Here is an 18,948-nt window from a genome sequence, read left to right as displayed (position 1 = left end):
TCACCTAATTCCCGGCTGATAAGACAATGGGATGGGATTGAAACCTATAGGCCAATGTAAATGGATCCAGAGGGGATCCTGTTATCAGTGTGCTTAATGCCAGTATCTTCCCTCTTCTACCCCAAGTACATGACACAAGAATGTGTGACAAGCACTAAGGACAGAAAGGAAAATGCAGGTTATAGGAAGCAAGGTAGGAAGGGCAGGCACAATTCTCCTGAATGCATTTGGCAAAAATACTCTGGATCCAATTCTAGAAGAAATATATTTATCTATAGCGGCCACCACATTCATTCATACAACAGTACTCGGGACCATTATCACATGAACGTCTTACTTTGCTGTAGCCATTTTTCTTTCTTCATAGAATTCATCAAGGACGTCTCCTCTCTCCTTCAGGCTTTTGGCTGTTTCTTCCCTGATTGCTTTAGTAGAACTCAAAGCATTACGAATGTCTTCCACGTCCTTTATCCTTGCTGTAAAAAAAATGGTTATTTTGTGCATGTGCATATGACCTGAGACTTGGTTTTGGGGTGACAGGAAAAGGGCAACTAGTGTGAAGGCAAGAAGGCATTCTTTCCCTTCCCAATGCAAAGTCATTGCCACCATATGGGGATTTCTCCCCAACAGACAACATACCTTCCAGTGCACGTTTATTGGACCTCCAGGCTCTCAGTTCCTCCAACTGACCGTTTGCATCTTCTGACTTTAGGACACATATGAGAAAATACATTCAAGAAATAATGATCGCACAACAATGTGAGTGCAACAGGACTGTGCATGGCAACAAAGAAAGATCCTGGGGCATAAATACAACAAGGAGAAGGCAAAGAACATGGAAAATAGTTCCAGTCAAAGGGCTCACAAATGGCTTTCTTAGGAGAATATTCCTCTATGCACACTGAACGTTGTTGAGCATTAAGAGAAGAAGGCAGTATACAATTTGCTATTGCCCTTCATCTCTCAACTATCTTGGGGGATTTTCTCCCTATCTTGGAGGGCAGGTCTGAATGATGTGGTAATGACCTAGTTGTGAAAATAAAAGATACTTCCTAGTCCTTGAAATAGCAAACTCCTCATGGTGGTCCTAGTGAAATGCCAGCTGTGCAGATGGAGGTTTGTCTCCCAGAGGCCCACTCTCTACTATGGTAAACAGCAAGCGAATATGCTATGCTCACCTCACCCAATGAACAAAAAGCCTCCAAAGTCAAATTACAGTAAAAGCAGCCAACTCTTAGCACTCCCCGATTCTTGACATTCCTCTCTCTCTCTCTCTTTCTGATTGCAAGGTAGCATGTGCACTTTGAAGGGTGTCATTTAAAATTTTATTGAAGTGCTCAACTTTTCTGATGTTCTCCTTCAACAGAACATGTTGAATGAGTCATAACAATTCCTTAATTTTACTTGTGTTTTTAGAACGCAATCCAGGCAAAGAAAGGATTCTGACTTTCAACTTAAGAGCTTCAGCAGAGTGAATGTTACTTTCTCTCTTAGCTTCTTGAAGATGTATCTTTAATTCATTGATGTATATACAAAACAAATGAAAAAGGAATCAGAATTCAAAAATAGCATCGTGATAGATAAGCCTATGTCTGATGTGTGACTCCTTTCACAAATAAAAAGGTAGTTTTTTATTACATTTGTGAAGCTTGTCTTGAATTGGAAGTATATATAGAACACATGAAATAGGTCAGTAGGATGAACTACAAGAGGTAAAACTAATCAAAATGAAGTCACAAGAAATATTTGAAAGGGCAATGCTACCTTCTGTTCCCACATGGATATTGCTTCAGCCAGCTCTGTGTTTTCTTTCTCCAACGTGTTGCTCTTTGCAGTTTTTTGCTGTACATTAACTAAAAGGAGATAAAACAATTTTTAAGGTTGTTACCAAACCAGTGACATCAAATAATCCCACTGTATTAGCAGCACAGACACATGATCTGACACATGGGTGTAACTAACTTTTTAGCTTTCTCATTGTGCCTGAAGAAAGCAAGTTTCAGCAGCATTTTAAACCCAAGAAACCTCATTTCACTGAAATTCCTATACATGTAAGCTCTAGAACACTGACTCCTCTAACAGACACAAAGTGCAAACTCCTCTTACACTGGCCCAATGTGAGAGCTCTCATGCCCCGAGATCACTCTTCTCATCACCACCACCGCTGCATTTACAGTGATAAACACCAACCAGTCTTTGAGGGCCTGTTAAGTGTCAGGTAGCCACCTTGCCTCTCAACAGACAGCACCACAGAATCACCACAGTCCATGGGGTCCGTGCAGAATAGATTGTCCCCCATTTGCATCAAGTTCACTTTTCCCCTGGCATGAATGGCTCCCTCCACCTCAGACTCAAAACCTTGGTTTAACCCTCTCCTGCGACACACACCCTGCCTGGCAATACCTGGCTTCTTCTCTAAGCTTAGGCTTCTTGACAGACTCAAAGAGGGTTTTCTCATCTTCACATTTCACCAAAAGCCAGGTCATGGCAAAGTACTCACTCCACACCTCTGGCTCATATCATCACTTCTGTCCTAATCATTTCTATGCAAAATTACACTCATTCTGTTCTCCTTCCTCCTGTGCTGTTTTCCTCCCCTGGTCTCTTGTCTTAAGAGAGGCAAATCCCTCCACATTGTCCCTTAGCCTCTATCAGGGAAGAGAAAGATTTTCAAGAGTTAACAAGTCAATTAGACATCAGAAGTCACCATATTTATCCCTAGTTAAAAACTTAAAACCCACACCAAACACGAGTAATGAAAAAAAATTACAAAGACTACTCAAACCTAAAATCTTACCTGGATATACTGGAGGCTCTGTCTGAGAGAGGAAGAAACAAAATTAAGTTTGAGGTCAAAACATAGTAAGAGTAAAAACTTATTCTTCCTGATAAAATACTGAAATGTCATCCAATGAAATTACAATGATCATTTTGGTCAGCATAATGAATGCATAACATTAATATAATAAAAAAGTAGAATTTCATATTTAGTTCATGATTCTTTATAAACCATGTCTGATAAAAGCATAAAGATTCAGAGCTTATTTTGACCAAAAGGTAGATTTACATTATATTAAATAAATATCAAAATATTCAATTCTGTCAGTGCATAAGGCGGACAGTTTTACAAATACATAAATAAAATATTTGTCTGATTTTTTTTCTCTTGTAGTCAAACCCAATATCCACAATGAAGTCCAGAACCCAGGATCATTTGAAATGCCAAAAAAAGAAAAAAAGAAAGGGAGAGAGGAAGAAAGAGACAGACAGAGAGAGACATAGAGAAAGAGAGAGAGATGGAGGGGGACGAGAGGGAGGGCGAGAAGGAAAGGGAAGGGATGGGAAGGAGGAAGGAAGCGGCAAGGAAAGAAAAGGAAAACCTTTGTATGAAGACACGCTTCTTTCATTCTCTAGAAAGCTTTCTGAAATGTTACACAGGGTTGGCTGCTTTCCGAATCAATAAACAATTACAACATGTCAGGTGCTATGATTTTCCTAGATCACTAAAAACAGAGGGTCTTCCAAAAACACATCATCAGATGAGAAAGAGAGTGGAACATGGCTAGGGCAAAAGCACAGGCACCAACAGAAATGATGGCTAACATTTCAAAAACAAAGCAAAAAGGGCTCCCGTTGAGAAGGTATAAGAAAAGCAAGAGGAACTTAATTCTTGTAAAGGCACTGGTCTAAGGCAAGGGTTAACAGTTTCCATACTGGAGACTTCTGGAAAAGTGAACCAAAGAGAGAACAGGTATTAGGGAGTAATGGTTGTCTGGGCAAAAGTAGACATAACAATTTAAAGCCTGACTGCACTAGGATTTCTATTTTCTAGGAGCACTAAAAGCACGTCAACCATGGAAAAAGACATCCTGTGATTGTCTTGTGTCCACTGAAAAGTAACAACCCTAAGATAATGACTGTGGGACTGAAGGATGCTTCCCCACTCCCAGCCCCTCACCCTTTGGAAAAGTGCCTTTATAAGCCTGGCACACCACCCTTTGGGGGAGCGATATTCCTCTTTCTCGGTGGCTCCGCTGTATACAACCTATCTCTAATAAACGCCACCTGCTTTGTTTCCCTTTCGATCAGTGTTCATTAGTAAGACACTGAGACTGGAGAACCTGGTCTGGGTGGTCCAGTAACACCCAGACCCAAGTCATCCCCTGATGAATTAGAGCTCAATAAAATCTAGGCAAGACTCTACTTTAACAAAAGGGAAAGACACATTTTCTTGATCTGTAGGACGTATATCCCTATTTGAAAGTTTTGAATGATGATGTGATGCTGAAGCAGGCCGCAACATCTTGCCAGGATATTGGAATATCATCATGGTATCAAAAAGTGAGTCATGAAAATGTTGTTATAGGAAAGTGTATCTACGGAGGGCAAACAGGAAACCATGGATAGTCCTTTAATGTCACATGTTTCCTTTCCTAAGCAGGGGAAATGGAAAGAGAGATGGCCTTACAAGTACTTAATATGCATATTTTCTTTTTGAAGGGAAAGATTTCTAAATTGGCAGGAAAAGAGGAAAAACAGCCACTTATAAATAAACTCATGCTCTTCTGTTCTTGCTTAGAAGACCTGCCCTCCAGAGAAACTATTTCTCCAAAGCCTAATGGGGTTTTTCTGAAGACAAGCAATACAGATGAAGGGAAATACTCAACTACAGTGCTCTTCCTCCTTCCTGTCTCATAGGGGAGTAAACTCAGCCTAAAACCTAGGTAAAGACAAAACTTTACACTAAAAGCCTTCACCTCAGTTTTTTGAGACACGGACGTGACCCCAAGCTTCCCAAAAAACTTAACAAGGTACCCTAAAAGGAAAAACCACATATTTTGAACACAGAATGCAAGCATTAGAATCACACTTCCTATGGCAGAGATGGTGGGATAATCAGGCTGGGAATGTAAAACCGCTCTGATTAATAGGATAATGACTCTAATGGAAGAAGTAGTCAGTATGCAAGAAGAGGTGGTGAATGTGAGCACAGAAACGATAACTCTAGGATCCAAAAGGACTTCTAGAAATCCAAAACATCATAACAGAAATAAGGAATGCCTTTGTTGGATTTATTAACACACACAACACAGCTGAGGAAAGACTCAACAAGCAGAAGGAAATGTCAGCTAGAAACACCCAAAACAGAAACGCACACAAAAAAATTAAAAATACAACAGAGAAAATCCAAGACCAGTGTGACAATGACAAAAGGTGTAACATACACAAAATGGGAATACCTACTTATACGTTTGAAGTGAAAATGACTGAGAATTTTCCAAAATTAATGATAGTCATAAACCACAGATTCAGGAAACTCAAAGAATTTCAAGCAGGATAAATACCCCCCTCCAAAAAAACCAAACCAAACCAAAAACAAAACAAAACAAAACAAAACAAAACAAAACAAAACAAAAAACACAAGACTATCCCTAGACATATACTATTCAATCAAGGGAAAATTGAAAACAAAGAATTTTGAAAGAAGCTAAGGGGTAGTGTTGGGGGCTGGAGTTGCAGGGAGATGGAAGAAATAACACCTTACCCAAGAGGAACCAGGACAAAAAATACTCAGAATTCAGAAACGATGCAATCAAGAAGAATGAAATGTTTATACTGTTAAAAGAAAAGAACCCATCCACCTAGAATTCTGTGAACAATTAAATTGTTCTTCAAAACATGTACAAAATAAGGGAAATTATTGGAGATACTGAGGTCAATAATAAAGGCTTAATTCTCCAAGAAAACATAATCCTTAATGTACATGCATTAACAACAGAGTGCCAAAATACATGAGGCAAAAACTGATACAACTGATAGGAGAAGTAGACATATACATTATTAGAGCTGAAAGAATTCAACACCCTCTATCAGTCATTGACAGATTGAGCATAAAGATATTCAAATATAAGAACACAGTTGGACTGAAGTGCATCACCAATCACCTAGATCCATGACCATCTGTAGAACACTTTCTACAATAGAAAAATACACATTCTTCTCAAGCTCATATAGAACATTCACTGACACAGACCATATTCAGGGTCATAAAATACACCTTCACTTGAAGTCAACAAAATCATAGAAAATACGTTCTCAGAACACATATGTAAGCTAGACATCAATAATAGAAAGACAACTGAAAAGCTACAAAATATATGAGAGATATTCTAATAGAAGATAGAGAATAGAGATAGACTAGAGAAATTCTAAAAGAAGAGGGTCAAGGAGACATTTCACAGAATTGTAAAAATATGTCCATCTAAATGATAATGAATGTTGGAATTACTACAATTTGTGGGATGCAATGAATGCCGTGCTTAAAGGGAAATTTGAAGTACTGAGTGCATACAAATGGTCTAGTAAAAAATTTGTGCTTACCAAAAAACTTCTGCTTACTTATGCTTAAAAGCCTATCTGTAAGGTATTTTAGTATACTCACTGCAAGGACAACTCTCCAGAGGTAAATAAGACATGCACAAATTGCAACGGTGGCAGTAATAACGGCAAGCTTCCACAGAGTTCCGAAGACACGAGAGCCAAGACGGAAATGGTCAGCCAAAATATGGACAAGCTGAAATAATATTTGAGATAATGAGGAATAGCAAAGACATTTATAATATCTGTCACCAAGAATCATTTTTATAAACCTTCAACCAGCCTCCAGGAGGTTATAAGCACACCTCTCCAATGCCTCCTCCTGAAGGAGAGGGAGGACAGAAGGCTTACCAAGGAGCAGGGGCAAACCTGTAGGAGTGATGATTGTGTTTACGATCTTACTGTGGTGATGGCTTCATTGTTCCTTACCCTTTTAGTAGACAAGAAGTAAATGACTTCTGTTGTACATTCATGAAGTACCTGGATAAAATCCTTTGGAACATTTCCAAAAATACCCCAAAATTTACGGAAGGATGGGAGAAAGTAACAATGAAAATGTACTAGAGATTCAAATGAGACTGTTATAGAGACCGATGTTTACAGATATGGATATAACTGAGAGATGTGCAGCTGCTCTTATAATAATATGGGATTATTCCAGCAAAAATAAATTCTACATTATTGTTGAGTTTCTAAAAACACTGAGGTTTTCTTTTTTCTAATGTTGATTTATTTTTGAAAGTAGAGAGAGCGGGGGAGGAACGAGAGAGAGGGAGACAGAGAATCCAAAGCAGGCTCCACGCTGTTAGCACACAGCCTGATGCTGGGCTCAAACTCACAAACCTGAGCCAAAATCAAGAGTCAGATGCTTAACTGACTGAACCACCCAGGCTCCCCATAAGGTTTTACGTTCAAGGTTTACTTTGAATCTGAATCACAGCCCAAATTGTCAGATTTCTGAATTAAATAAAGATTTGCATAATCAGGTGATCTTGTCTATTTTGATGAAATCTATGAGGTTTTAAGTTACTTGAACACACATCTCCAAATAGCCAATACAACCAATTCAAGTTCCTATTTCATAGTGTTGCACCTAAATCAATCAATTTTGTGCCAATAAACCTCTCTAGAAAGTAGCCTCCAAAATGTGTACCATTTGTATCTTCAGCTCTCAGAACTGAGGTCACTAAATTGCGTCCTGGTGGGAAATGCACACTGTCTTTGAGTGGCCAGTGTCTGCAAGAGACCAGGGGCCGTCAGCACAGTGATCATGGGGATCAAAAGACAGAGGCCATCTTGACATGAATGGTAAACATCCTAAGTCCTGGGCACTCTTGATACCTCTGCCAGCTATCTGTATGCTGATTTGATTAGTTACCGTTAACTAGATTAGATCCAAGGGAGCCAGTAACACTTGGTTCCCACAGACAATGGTCATGACCAGGTGGAGGTAGGAAATGCAAGACAAGTTAGTTTGTGCACGAATTCAGAAATGAGGGAGGGAGAGAGAGCTGAACTGATCTATGAGATGCAGCCTAGGTAGAAGGGGGAAATTGCAATAAACAGAACCAAGAAATTTCCTCCTTCGTAGACTCAAAAGAGACAGAATAGATTCTGTTGGGCCTGGAGGTATTCATGTGAGAGGATTCTGCCTCAATTTAGGTTGTTCCTGACTTGGGACGTTGCAGATCCCTCTCTGAGAATCTGGTGCATGCCAATCTCAAGAAAGCTACTTTTCTCTATGGGTGTCCCCTGTGTCTCTGTCTCAGGCTCTGGGGAGTACAGGTTTTGCTTTTAAATGATAGAACGAAACATTCACACTGGCAACCAGGTATTTCTTTATAGTTGGACAATCCTAAGGACATTCAAGACCCTTTTTGCTTTGGGTAAATCAACACTCTGCACATAGTTGGCTAAAGAAAGGACAAGAATGCATTCACTTCCTGATCACATCACTCCTAGTGATTTTCTTATTATAAATGTCCAAGCAGGCTGAGGCCACTTCACGTACGCTGAGCTTGTCAGCTACCTGGTTGGACACAGAGTCCTTGGGGGCAGCCTCTAAGACCAGAGGGAGAGGGCTGATGCACAAGTTCCAAAAAGCGAACAAACCAGGAAGCACAGAGCACAAACCACATTTCACTTTCCAACACCAACACTTCGGACACCACGGTTCCCAGGGCTACCAAACTTCACAAACGTGAACAACGTGCTGATAGGAAAACTAACTACGTATAAGAGGGACTCTAAACTTACAAAGCTTGAAGAAGAATCTTGACAGGCCTTCCAGGAGTCATCTAATAGTATAAAATACTATTAATACTATTAAATGGCTCTTATTCAATCGAGTTTCTGACATTTTTAAAAATGATTTTAAGGAAGTATAATTCAAACATCATACGAGCCCCTTATTTAAGACAAAGATCTCAGTGGCTTTTAGTATCTTCCCATGTCCTTCTTTCTTGACATTATGAAGCTCAGGTTTCCATCCTGTCAACACTACTCTTTTTGGACCAAGTGGCCCAGACAGGATCCACAACTTCATGTGGACAGGTGTGGCCAGAACCCCTACATGCTGGTCGAGAAACCTTGCCCTGACTTAATGGGTTTTGCCAAAGAACTGAGTTCTCATCAAGGACTCCATGAAAAAGCTGGTTTTTTAACCACAGTCTGAAAAAGATAAATAAATACAAAAGGAAGAAGTCACTGATGTCGGATGTGTACTCACATTTGTCTTGGGGTAACCGGCATACCCGAGTAAGAGGATATAGAAAAATAGCTTCCGAACCGTCATATTCTGGTCCTTTCAGGGGGCGCCTGGGCACCAGAGAGGAGGTGCAGATGGGGGTGAGGAGGTGGTGGGGGTGGGAGGGGAAGGGACGGGGTGGGAAAGGGGGTGAGGTGGGGGGGCGGGGTTTAAATAGGGATGGGATTGGGGAGGGGGGTGTGGCAGGAGAAGAAGGGGGTCAGGGAGAGTACCCGGATCAGATCAAGTACAAGAAGGGAGGGAGGAGGGTTCAGACAAGTTAGTAGCTCAGCAGGTCAGTAAATCACTAGATGAGCAGGCCACAGTAGCCAGTTAAGTAGACTGTCAGTAACAGGTGGAGCAGACGAAGATCTCTCTTCCTCCAAGTCTTCACCTGTTTGAGCATTGCCATAGCAATTCAGACGCTTTATGCTCTCTCTCCACCAATCAGCTGCCTTCAACCCTGATAGCTCACAAAGGACGCCCCGCGTGACCATGGCTTTTCAAAAGCCCCTTCCATGGGGGCGCCTGGGTGGCGCAGTTGGTTAAGCGTCCGACTTCAGCCAGGTCACGATCTCGCGGTCCGTGAGTTCCAGCCCCGCGTAGGGCTCTGGGCTGATGGCTCAGAGCCTGGAGCCTGTTTCCGATTCTGTGTCTCCCTCTCTCTCCGCCCCTGTTCATGCTCTGTCTCTCTCTGTCCTAAAAATAAATAAACGTTGAAAAAAAAAAAGCCCCTTCCATTATGTACATATCTGGGGGCATGTGTGTCCCTATGGGAGTGTCTATGTATGTCTGGGTTTTGTACGTGTATATATTAGTTATGTGTGTGAATTTGCTGCCCCTTGGGTCTTACCGTGTGTAGTGTGTGGGTGTGTGTGTGTGTTCTCCTCGGGGTGTCACTGGCCATGTCTGCAGTGTGGGTCTGTGTGTGAATCTGTTCATAAGCCCCATACCTGTGTTCCCAGGTGAGGCTGGGTGTGATTCTGTGCTTGTGGTGTCTGTTTATTTCTTAGTGAGTATGGGTGTCTGTGAACCTCAGAAATGAGCTGCCACAAAGGGGACTCCCCAGGGGCGCCTGGGTGGCGCAGTCGGTTAAGCGCCCGACTTCAGCCAGGTCACGATCTCGCGGTCCGAGAGTTTCAGCCCCCCGTCGGGCTCTGAGCTGATGATGGCTCAGAGCCTGGAGCCTGTTTCAGATTCTGTGTCTCCCTCTCTCTCTGCCCCTCCCCCGTTCATGCTCTGTCTCTCTCTGTCCCAAAAATAAAATAAACGTTGAAAAAAAAAATTCAAAGGGACTCCCCAAAGGTGACCCCCAGCAATGGGTGAATAGGAGACAATCTATCTCTTCATTAGATTCTGTTGGGAAACTGTATATCTACATGCAAAAGAATGAAAGTGAACCCTTCCCTTACATGATACACAAAAATCTACTTAAAATGGCTTAAAGACTTAAATGTAACACCTGAAACCATCATACGTCTAGGAAAAATCAAAGAGGAAAGCTCCTTGACTATGCTCTAGGCAATGAGATTTTGGGATTGGCACCAAAAGCATACGAAGTCAAAGTAAAACTAAACAATTGGGCCCACATCAAACTAAAAAGCACAGGGAAGGAAAGGGAAGGAAACCATCAACAAAATGGAAAAGCAACCTACAGAATCGGAGAATACATGTGCAGACCATCTCCAAGAAAGAGTTAATATACAAAACAAATAAGGAGTTCACATGAATAGTTAACCTTAAAAATAAAACTACCAGTTATGTTACCAGGAAAAGAAAATGGCTTCTTTAGGAATAGCAGAGAACTGCCCCTTGGGAGAAGGAAGCTATAGCAAGTCTGGAGAACAAAGGAGAGGAACACTTTTGTAGAGGAAAGGAAGAAATCGGGAGGGCTATGATATAGTAAAAGTCCATTGGAGTAAACTGGGAGATCCAAGTATAGTGGCTTTTCACTGCTTAAGTTGTGACCGTCATCAGCTGGGCCATCATGGGGGAAGAAGAAAGACCTTTCTTCCTCTTGCTGAGGTAGTATAGCAGTAGCTGAAGTAGTGTCAGCTTACAAGATATGTCTCCTTCCAGTGGGTCTGCAGGAAATGACACGTGGTAGAGCCTGTGAGCTTCCCCCTTCTGGCCCCCTGACTCCATTTTCTTTAAGGTTTTATTTTCTTTCCAGTTCATTAGCATACAGTGTTGCATTCGTTTCAGGTATACAATAGAGTAATTCAACACTTCCATTTTAAATAAAGTTTCCTCTTACAATTTTCCCAAAGTCAACAGCAAAGAAACCATATAACAGGGTGAAAAAGTGGGCAAGGACCCAAATAGACTTTTTCCAAAGAAGACATACAAAAGGCTAACCGGTATAAGAAAAGATGCTCAACATCGCTAATTGTCAGGGAAATGCAAACCAAAACCACAATGAGCTATTACCTCACACCTGTTTGTTAGGATGGCTATTCTCCAAAAGTCAAAAGATAACAACTGTGGGCAAGGATGTGGAGGAAAAGTGAACCCTTCAGCACTATTTCCAGGAATGTAAATCGGTACAGCCATTGTGGAAAACAGTTTGGAGGTTCTCAAAAAGTTAAAAATAGAAATACCAAATGATCCAGCAATCCCACTTCTGGGTGTAGATCACTATCTCAATGAGACATCTGTACTCCCATGTTCATTGCAATATTATTCAGTAGCCAAGATATGGAAACAACTTTAAGTGCCCATCAAAATAAAGAAAAATGGCCTGTGCATTCAGTGGAATAGTATCTGGCCAGAAGAAAGAAGGAAGTTCTACCATTTCTGACAACGTGGGTGAACCCAGAGGACATGATTCTAAGTGAAATTAGTCAGACGCACACAGACAGATATTGTATAATCTCATGCACGTGTGAACTCTTCGTCTAAAGAAAAGTTAAACTTGTAGAGACAGAGAGTTGAAGGGTAGTTACCAGAGGCTGGAGGATGGGCAAAAGGGGGAGATACTGATCAAAACGTACAAACTTTCCATTGTAAGATGCACAAGTTCTAGCGACCTAACGTACAGTACGTTGACTACAGTTAACAATAGCATATCGTATACTTGAAATTGACTAAGAGAGCAGATCTCAAGCATTCTAACCACACCACAAAAACAAAGTAGCTATGGGTGGTGATGGATATGTTAACCAGTTTCATTGTGGTTATCACTTCACAGTGTATGCATATATCAACCTATCACATTGTAAGTCTCAAATACATAAAATTTTTATTCATCAAAAATTATAAATAAGTAAGCAAATAAAGACCAAAATAAAGAGATAAATGAACAAAATTCCAATGTGTGAAAATGACTTTGGATAATGCCTGAAACAGAGTAACAGCCACCAGAGATACAAGAGGACCTGGGAAATAGATACATACGTGGTACTTCAGTATACCTGGAGCAAAAAGGTGAGGAGAGAATACAGGCTTCTTTTAAGAGATGAAGCTGGAGAAGTAACCAAAGCCTGTTTCTGCAGGGCCTTGCAAACCAGTAAAGAACTCTGTGCTTTTTCCGGAAAGTACTGAGAAGCCATTGAAGAATTTCAATCATTCACTGACTGATTGCTGAGCTTTCATTGTTAAAAGATCATTCTGATTGGAGATGGAGAATGGGTTGACGTGAAAGGGAAGTGGGTGGCAGGAAAAGTAAACAGGCCAATTTTAAGGCTGCGCATGAGATGGTGGTGGCCTGGCCTATGTTAGTTGCGCAAGACTGGAAGTAGTGGGAAGATGAGGCAATTGTTTCCAGACATACAAGTGAGAGGTCTTGATGATTAGCTTTTGGGGTTGGGAGAGAGGGAGAGGTCTAATGGGTCAGTTGCTACAGTGGGATCGAGAAGGGCAAGAGACAACTTGCATTGAGCTACGACAGGATGACCTTGGTGGGAAGGATACAACTGGGAGGTGAAGGCCAGAACCCAGATGACCATATGTTGAGGAGAGGCTGGGAAGTGAAGAGTGGAGTCAAGATTATTGACTTGTCAACAGTACTGCTTGTTGCCACCTAACATCCATTCCCACCTTCTCTCATATTGAGAGAATTCCTGATATTTAGTTGGGTACATGGCTTTGTAGACTAAGCCTTTACATTACCAGGAAGTGTTAAGTTATGGTCAACGGAATGCAAATGGAAGTGAGGTGTGCTATGGGCAATGGTGTTAAAAGAAAGGATATGCTCTCCCCTCCCCATTTTCCTTGCCTGCTCGCTGCAAACAGATCTGCTGTGCTGAGTCATCTTTGACCTTGTCAGTAAGGAACCACAGAGCAACCATACAGAATCCTGGGTATCTGACACTATAGGGTAACCATTGTGGGTTTGAACATATACCTAGACTGTTACATGAAAGAGAAATACATATTTTGTCGAAGCCACGGTTATTTATACCCCTGTTAGAGCAACCCGCTCTATATCCAAACTATTACAGAATTTGATACAAGAAGGGAGTGGCTGATAGTTTAGAACCCAACATAAGTGGCATAGGTTTGGTGGGCAGGCAGTAGGTGGGAAGGCACAGGTATTACAGTCTGGTGGCAAGTCTGGTGACAGTTTTTATGTTGTGACAAAACACTAAGCTGTTGTCTATGATCATTCTCATGGCGGATCACATGCCATCAGAACCTGAAACTCAAGAAGAAATTAATCGTAATATTTGGAACGTGGTGTCTGTGGGATGCATTTTGCCACTTTCACCAGGAACTTGCCACAAACAGATCTCAGGCTAGGGTCAGCCAGTCTGCCAGCACTGATTCAAGGGTATACAGCTCTTCTAAGGAAGCTCTTTCTGCCTGTAGATGACAATCCAATTTGGCGGCAACGAGAGTGACTAGTGCCTCCAAAGCCTGAGAGAGGCAAAAACTTCTGCACCCCAAACTGAAGGAATTACAAGTGGCTTTCAATAGGTAGCCTAAGCAGGACAGGACACCCAAGCCTTTCTCAGTCACCTCCCCAATATGGCTGACTCAAGGTAAATTGGCTAAGTGCAAAATAGCTGTCATTGATTTAGTAGGGAGACTTGGTAAATCCCAGAACAAGCTACACAGAAGACCAGAGTTTTCAGGCCCCAAAACTATGCCTGAACAAAATATTTCAGGATGACTATTTACATATGGAATTTGACAGACATAAAAGTAGACCAGAAGCCTAAATGTTTGAGGGAATTTGCTTGCAAAAGAAACCATAGCCTAGGAAAATGGGGAGGAGAGAGCATATCCTTTCTTGTAACGCCATTGTCAATAAGGCATAGACTAGTTTGACCTCTAATACAATCCTTATGATCCCCTTTCTGCGCAGCAGGAAGTGGGCTGCAAAAGCCATCCTGTCCTCAAGAAGGGTATATTCTTCCAAACATCCACCTCAGATTTGTCCACAGAGGATGATGAACATGAAAGAATGTTCCAGAGGGAAAGACAAAAGCTAAAGATGACAGCAGAAGAAGCAACGCCTCCCAGACAGCAGAATCAGGACCTACTGAATGGACTGAGGCCCCAAAGAGTGCCAGGACAGGGTTCTGTCATAATTCATGCCTAGGGGAGTTGGATCATTGCTAGGGACCTATGTTACCTCATTATTCACTCTTCTCTTTCCAGTATTGGAGTTTTTATAGCAATACCCTACTCCAGGGATAAATATTGGTTGGTCTGGAGACTAGACATAACTCATGCTTTAGTTTATAGTTTGTCAGATAGGAATTCTATCCCTACTGAATGGAGAGAACCAAGGAGTAAGAAGAGATACTAAATTTTGACCCAGATGTAGTCATTCTAGGAGACCTGGGGGTTATATTTCTTGAATATGACAATGTTCTATGTGTGGGGATGATGCTCTGTGTGTATTTGCGGACAGTTGTTTAATCAAAGGGGTAGACCCTGACAGAAACTGTTAGTGGTCACTCAATAGTCATGCCCTCAGTTCTCTCATAGAAATGGAATGCCCTATTTCTGTCTGAACACATAACCACTCAAAAAGAAAGACCACATTTCCCAGCCTCTCACGAAGCTATGTACAGCCAGGCGACTAAGTTCAGACCAATGAAATGTGAGCAGAAGTGATATGGAAAACTTTCTGGTTATTCTCTGAAGCTAGAGGCATGTCCTCCCCTTTCCCACCTTCACTTCCCACTTCCTGGATGTGGACATGATGCTGAGTCCTCTCAGTTCTACCCTAGAGGTGGTGGAGCACCTTCACAGAAGGAACCTGAGTCCCTGAGAGGGTGGAGCTGCTAAGCCAGCTATGGACTGCATATGCCCAGACTATTCAGGAAGGAAGGAATAAATTACTGGGAGTGTTTGTTGAAGCAACCGAACCTATATCTAACCAGACCTTACTCTAAAGAATTTGTTCGTATTGTAGACAGTAGGAAGCTAATAACAGCATTTGAACTCTCATGATTTGATACAAGTATTTTTGTTCTAATGTTGAGTACATTGATGATATGCCAGTATCATCAAATGAAAATCACTAATCCTGAGTTTCTAGAACTTGAATAAATCTATCAATAACCCAAAGCAGTCATTGTTTACTCTTTTCTATGTTTGCAAACGTGGATGGGAATTGGGAAGAAGAAGGCCAACCACCTGAAACAGATAAATTTACACATCACACAGTTAGAAAAATGAAGTTAAAATTCCAACAAAGGATACATGTTCGATATTTTGTTAAATACTGGGACTGCTTTGAAATGTATATTATCAATACCTCCTTTTAAATAACCTTCTTAGATTTTGCTAACTCGAGACTCGAAGGTCTACCTTTCCCTCTTCTGCTGAGTATCACAAGGTCTCCACTCACGATCTAAATGCTACAAACTTTGTTATGAGACAGTCTTATGGGACAATATCTAGAGGACTTTCAATGTGACAGTTTTTAAAAGAAACCCTGACATTTTTGTGGGTTCAGTGTTCAGGGCTCAGTGCTCTTGTGACTGATGAGCAATCTCTTTCATCAGTGCAAGACTTTGTGATAAAATCTTACTCAACTTCTGTGTCTGTTATCTTAAAGTCTACCACACCTGGCACTATAGTCTGTGGCCTATTTCTCTTGACATACTATTAAAAGTCAAGATATATTCATTGTTTCATTTTGCCTCACGGCCCCCAAGCCCCACCTTCCACAGGCAAAGGAGATTGTCTTTTAGGCCTAGGAGCCAATGAAAGTGATCCAGTACTTGGTTTGTTCCAAGTCTGGGAAAGTTCCTCCTGCCCCAGAGCTGGCATCGAAATTGCAAAAGGTAAGCAGTTCTCAGAGGAGACAGAGACAACAGCTCCCCCATCCTCCCAATATCTCAAGTCCCTTAAGAGAGTCTGTTGTTGAAGTCGGTAGATATTTGTGTTCAATTTCTTTCTCTCCAGCAGTCTGACTCTTGTTTGTATTCATAAAGAAATTGTTGACCTTATGGATTCGTTCGCAGCACTAGGACCTCAAAGATGATCTCTCTGAGACACGTACCGACACACTCACTGCCTTTTCTCCAACTTGCCTAGGTGGTTCCCCGAGACAAATGTGGAGCTGGTTTCAAATCTTCTCTGTGACCTGGTGTGCCTGATGAGGACCAAAGAGAAAAACTGCTACTTGGACCTTCAAATTTTCTGACTCCAAACCCGAGGCAAAACAATTCTCCACACTTTAATTTGATAAAGGATGTGCTAAACCAAAGGCCCCAACTTGAAAAGGTAAAACCAAAAAAGTTTTTCAACTTTGAAATGTTGGCAAAGACCCCCTGGTAAGGTGTCTGTTTCATAACCAAAGATCATGAGATTCAAACCCCATCCATGCCTGGCCCTAGAAAGTACAAATTCACAGGAGAGGTGTTCTAGCAAGTGACTAAAAACACAGGCTTGGCAGCCAAACAGGTTTGTGTTTAAATCCTGGCCTTGTCACTAAAATCAAATGTCCTTGAGGAAACTGCTTAGCTAAAACCTTAGTTTTGTTATCAGTCAAATGGAGATGTTAATGGTACCCGTTTCTTAGTGTTGTTGAAGAGATTAAATGAGATAATCAATGATGCCAAAGGAGAAGAAGACAAATGCAGCTCTGGAAGAATGATTAATCTCTCCCAGAAAGTGGCTAGCATCCTCTCTGATACATGGGCCCTCAGCCATGGGGACCAACTGATGATATTCCTGCCCCCAGCACCAGAAACCTACTGGAGCTGCCTGGCCTGGGTGCGACTGGGTAAGACATGGGAGAGGAGCCCCTGGGACAGAGGCTCCTATGGGATTCCAGTCTCAGTCATTCACAGAATGGAGAGATGGTAAAAGGATGTCCATCTGATGCCTGAATTCTTCCCATTGTGTGGGGGTCTATAAACAGGCCTAAGGTTTCATCTCAGCTCCACGAACTGCCACTTTTGTAATATCATCCCTCTCTGAGCCTCAGTTTCCTTATTTGTGAAATGGGCACAGTAATAGAGTCAGACATATGTGTTTTTGTGAGACTAAAACACAAATTATCCATAGAGAGTGCTTAACTACCTTGTAGGCCATTTATCACCGCAAGGAAATCTTAGCCTCTGAGAGGCTCCAAAATAGAAATATTTTTTGGAATTAGGAGGTTCCTAGGAAACTCAAAGCACATGTTCCCTGGAGGTTTCCCATGAAGTGTTTGCCATTATAAGTTCCCACAAATGGCTCAGCCTATTGCTTTTGCCTGAGAATAGGCTTGTAGTTAAAAAACAAAAAACCCTAAAGAGCATTCAAAGAGCAGGTATCCTTGAGAATGCCAGGTGTGGGAGGCACAAAGAAGACAAGACAGGAGTGAGCCACACCACGGCTCAACAGAAGCCCTTGAGTACTTCAGGAAGTAAGTCCTATTTTTTGAAGGCCCTATGCTTGGAGGCTCATCTTTGCCATGTAGTTCCCAAGAGTTGGGGTGCCTGAGGTAGCTCACAATCCCCTCAGTCCTCTGGGACAACTTCTGTATTATGAGATCCTCCTGACTGTGGGTCACCACACCTGGAGTGGGGTTTCTTGTGAGACTGTGTCTCTGCCTCTCCTGTTTCCATATATTTTGTCCTTTTATCCTTATTTTACAGACACAGTTAAGCTATCTTTCAGATCCTTTTCAGAGGGAATTGTTCCATAAGCAGCTGTTGAATTCTTGTGTTCATGGGAGGAGGTGAGTTCAGGCCCCTCCCATGCTGCCATCTTGACCCCAGCTCCACAGTCCATACTCTAAACCACATGTGAAATAATACATTTTTAAAACCACTCTTTGGGCAAATAGCAATGATACGTTTCTTCTGAACGTGTATTCTGAAATGTTATCAAAAGTCCATAGAATGAAAATCACTGAGCAAGAAGCTGGAGCTAAGGATGACTGAGACAAAGTTCGACCCTCAGAGGGGCTGAAACACTCCTAGGGGAGATGCGATCGAGGAAGGAGCAATTTAATGCAATCAGGAAGGTCCTCGGTAAATTGACAAGGAGTTCAGAAGGAAAAGAAACTCCCTTCAGCTAGAAAATCAGGAAAGGATGCTGCAAGGAGGTAGCACAACATGCATATTCCCACTGCAAAGAAGCCACTCTGGGGGACTATACCTTTGTTTTCATTGTATTGCTTCTGCTTACGGGGCACCTGGGTGGCGCAGTCGGTTAAGCGTCCGACTTCAGCCAGGTCACGATCTCGCGGTCTGGGAGTTCGAGCCCCGCGTCGGGCTCTGGGCTGATGATGGCTCAGAGCCTGGAGCCTGTTTCCGATTCTGTGTCTCCCTCTCTCTCTGCCCCTCCCCCGTTCATGCTCTGTCTCTCTCTGTCCCAAAAATAAATAAACGTTGAAAAAAAATTAAAAAAAAATAGTTTAGGACGATACT

At 41.9% G+C, this 18,948-nt stretch overlaps 2 protein-coding genes and 1 long non-coding RNA gene across 4 annotated transcripts in view; 2 read left to right on the top strand and 1 right to left on the bottom strand.

Annotated features, from left to right (window-relative positions):
- Positions 1 to 18,948, top strand: part of LOC123380411 (transport and Golgi organization protein 1 homolog) — a 207,520-nt gene that overhangs the window by 105,029 nt on the left and 83,543 nt on the right. The gene's annotated exons all lie outside the window — the stretch shown is intronic.
- LOC105260155 (protein shisa-9A-like) overlaps positions 1 to 18,948 on the bottom strand; it is a 48,566-nt gene that overhangs the window by 9,832 nt on the left and 19,786 nt on the right. Inside the window, 3 exon segments of the mRNA XM_045038560.1 lie at positions 338 to 476; positions 640 to 706; positions 1,765 to 1,853. Of these exon segments, the coding sequence (XP_044894495.1) occupies positions 338 to 476; positions 640 to 706; positions 1,765 to 1,853 (295 nt within the window).
- LOC123380427 lies at positions 10,333 to 18,799 on the top strand. The gene is made up of 3 exons (XR_006586171.1): positions 10,333 to 16,368; positions 16,622 to 16,810; positions 18,172 to 18,799. It is a non-coding gene; the product is annotated as an uncharacterized LOC123380427 (long non-coding RNA).

The sequence above is a fragment of the Felis catus genome, chromosome D1, assembly GCF_018350175.1.
Source record: "Felis catus isolate Fca126 chromosome D1, F.catus_Fca126_mat1.0, whole genome shotgun sequence".
NCBI lineage: Eukaryota > Metazoa > Chordata > Mammalia > Carnivora > Felidae > Felis > Felis catus.
The sequence above is the reverse complement of the archived record's forward strand: the minus strand, read 5'-3'. Positions and strand labels throughout refer to the sequence as shown.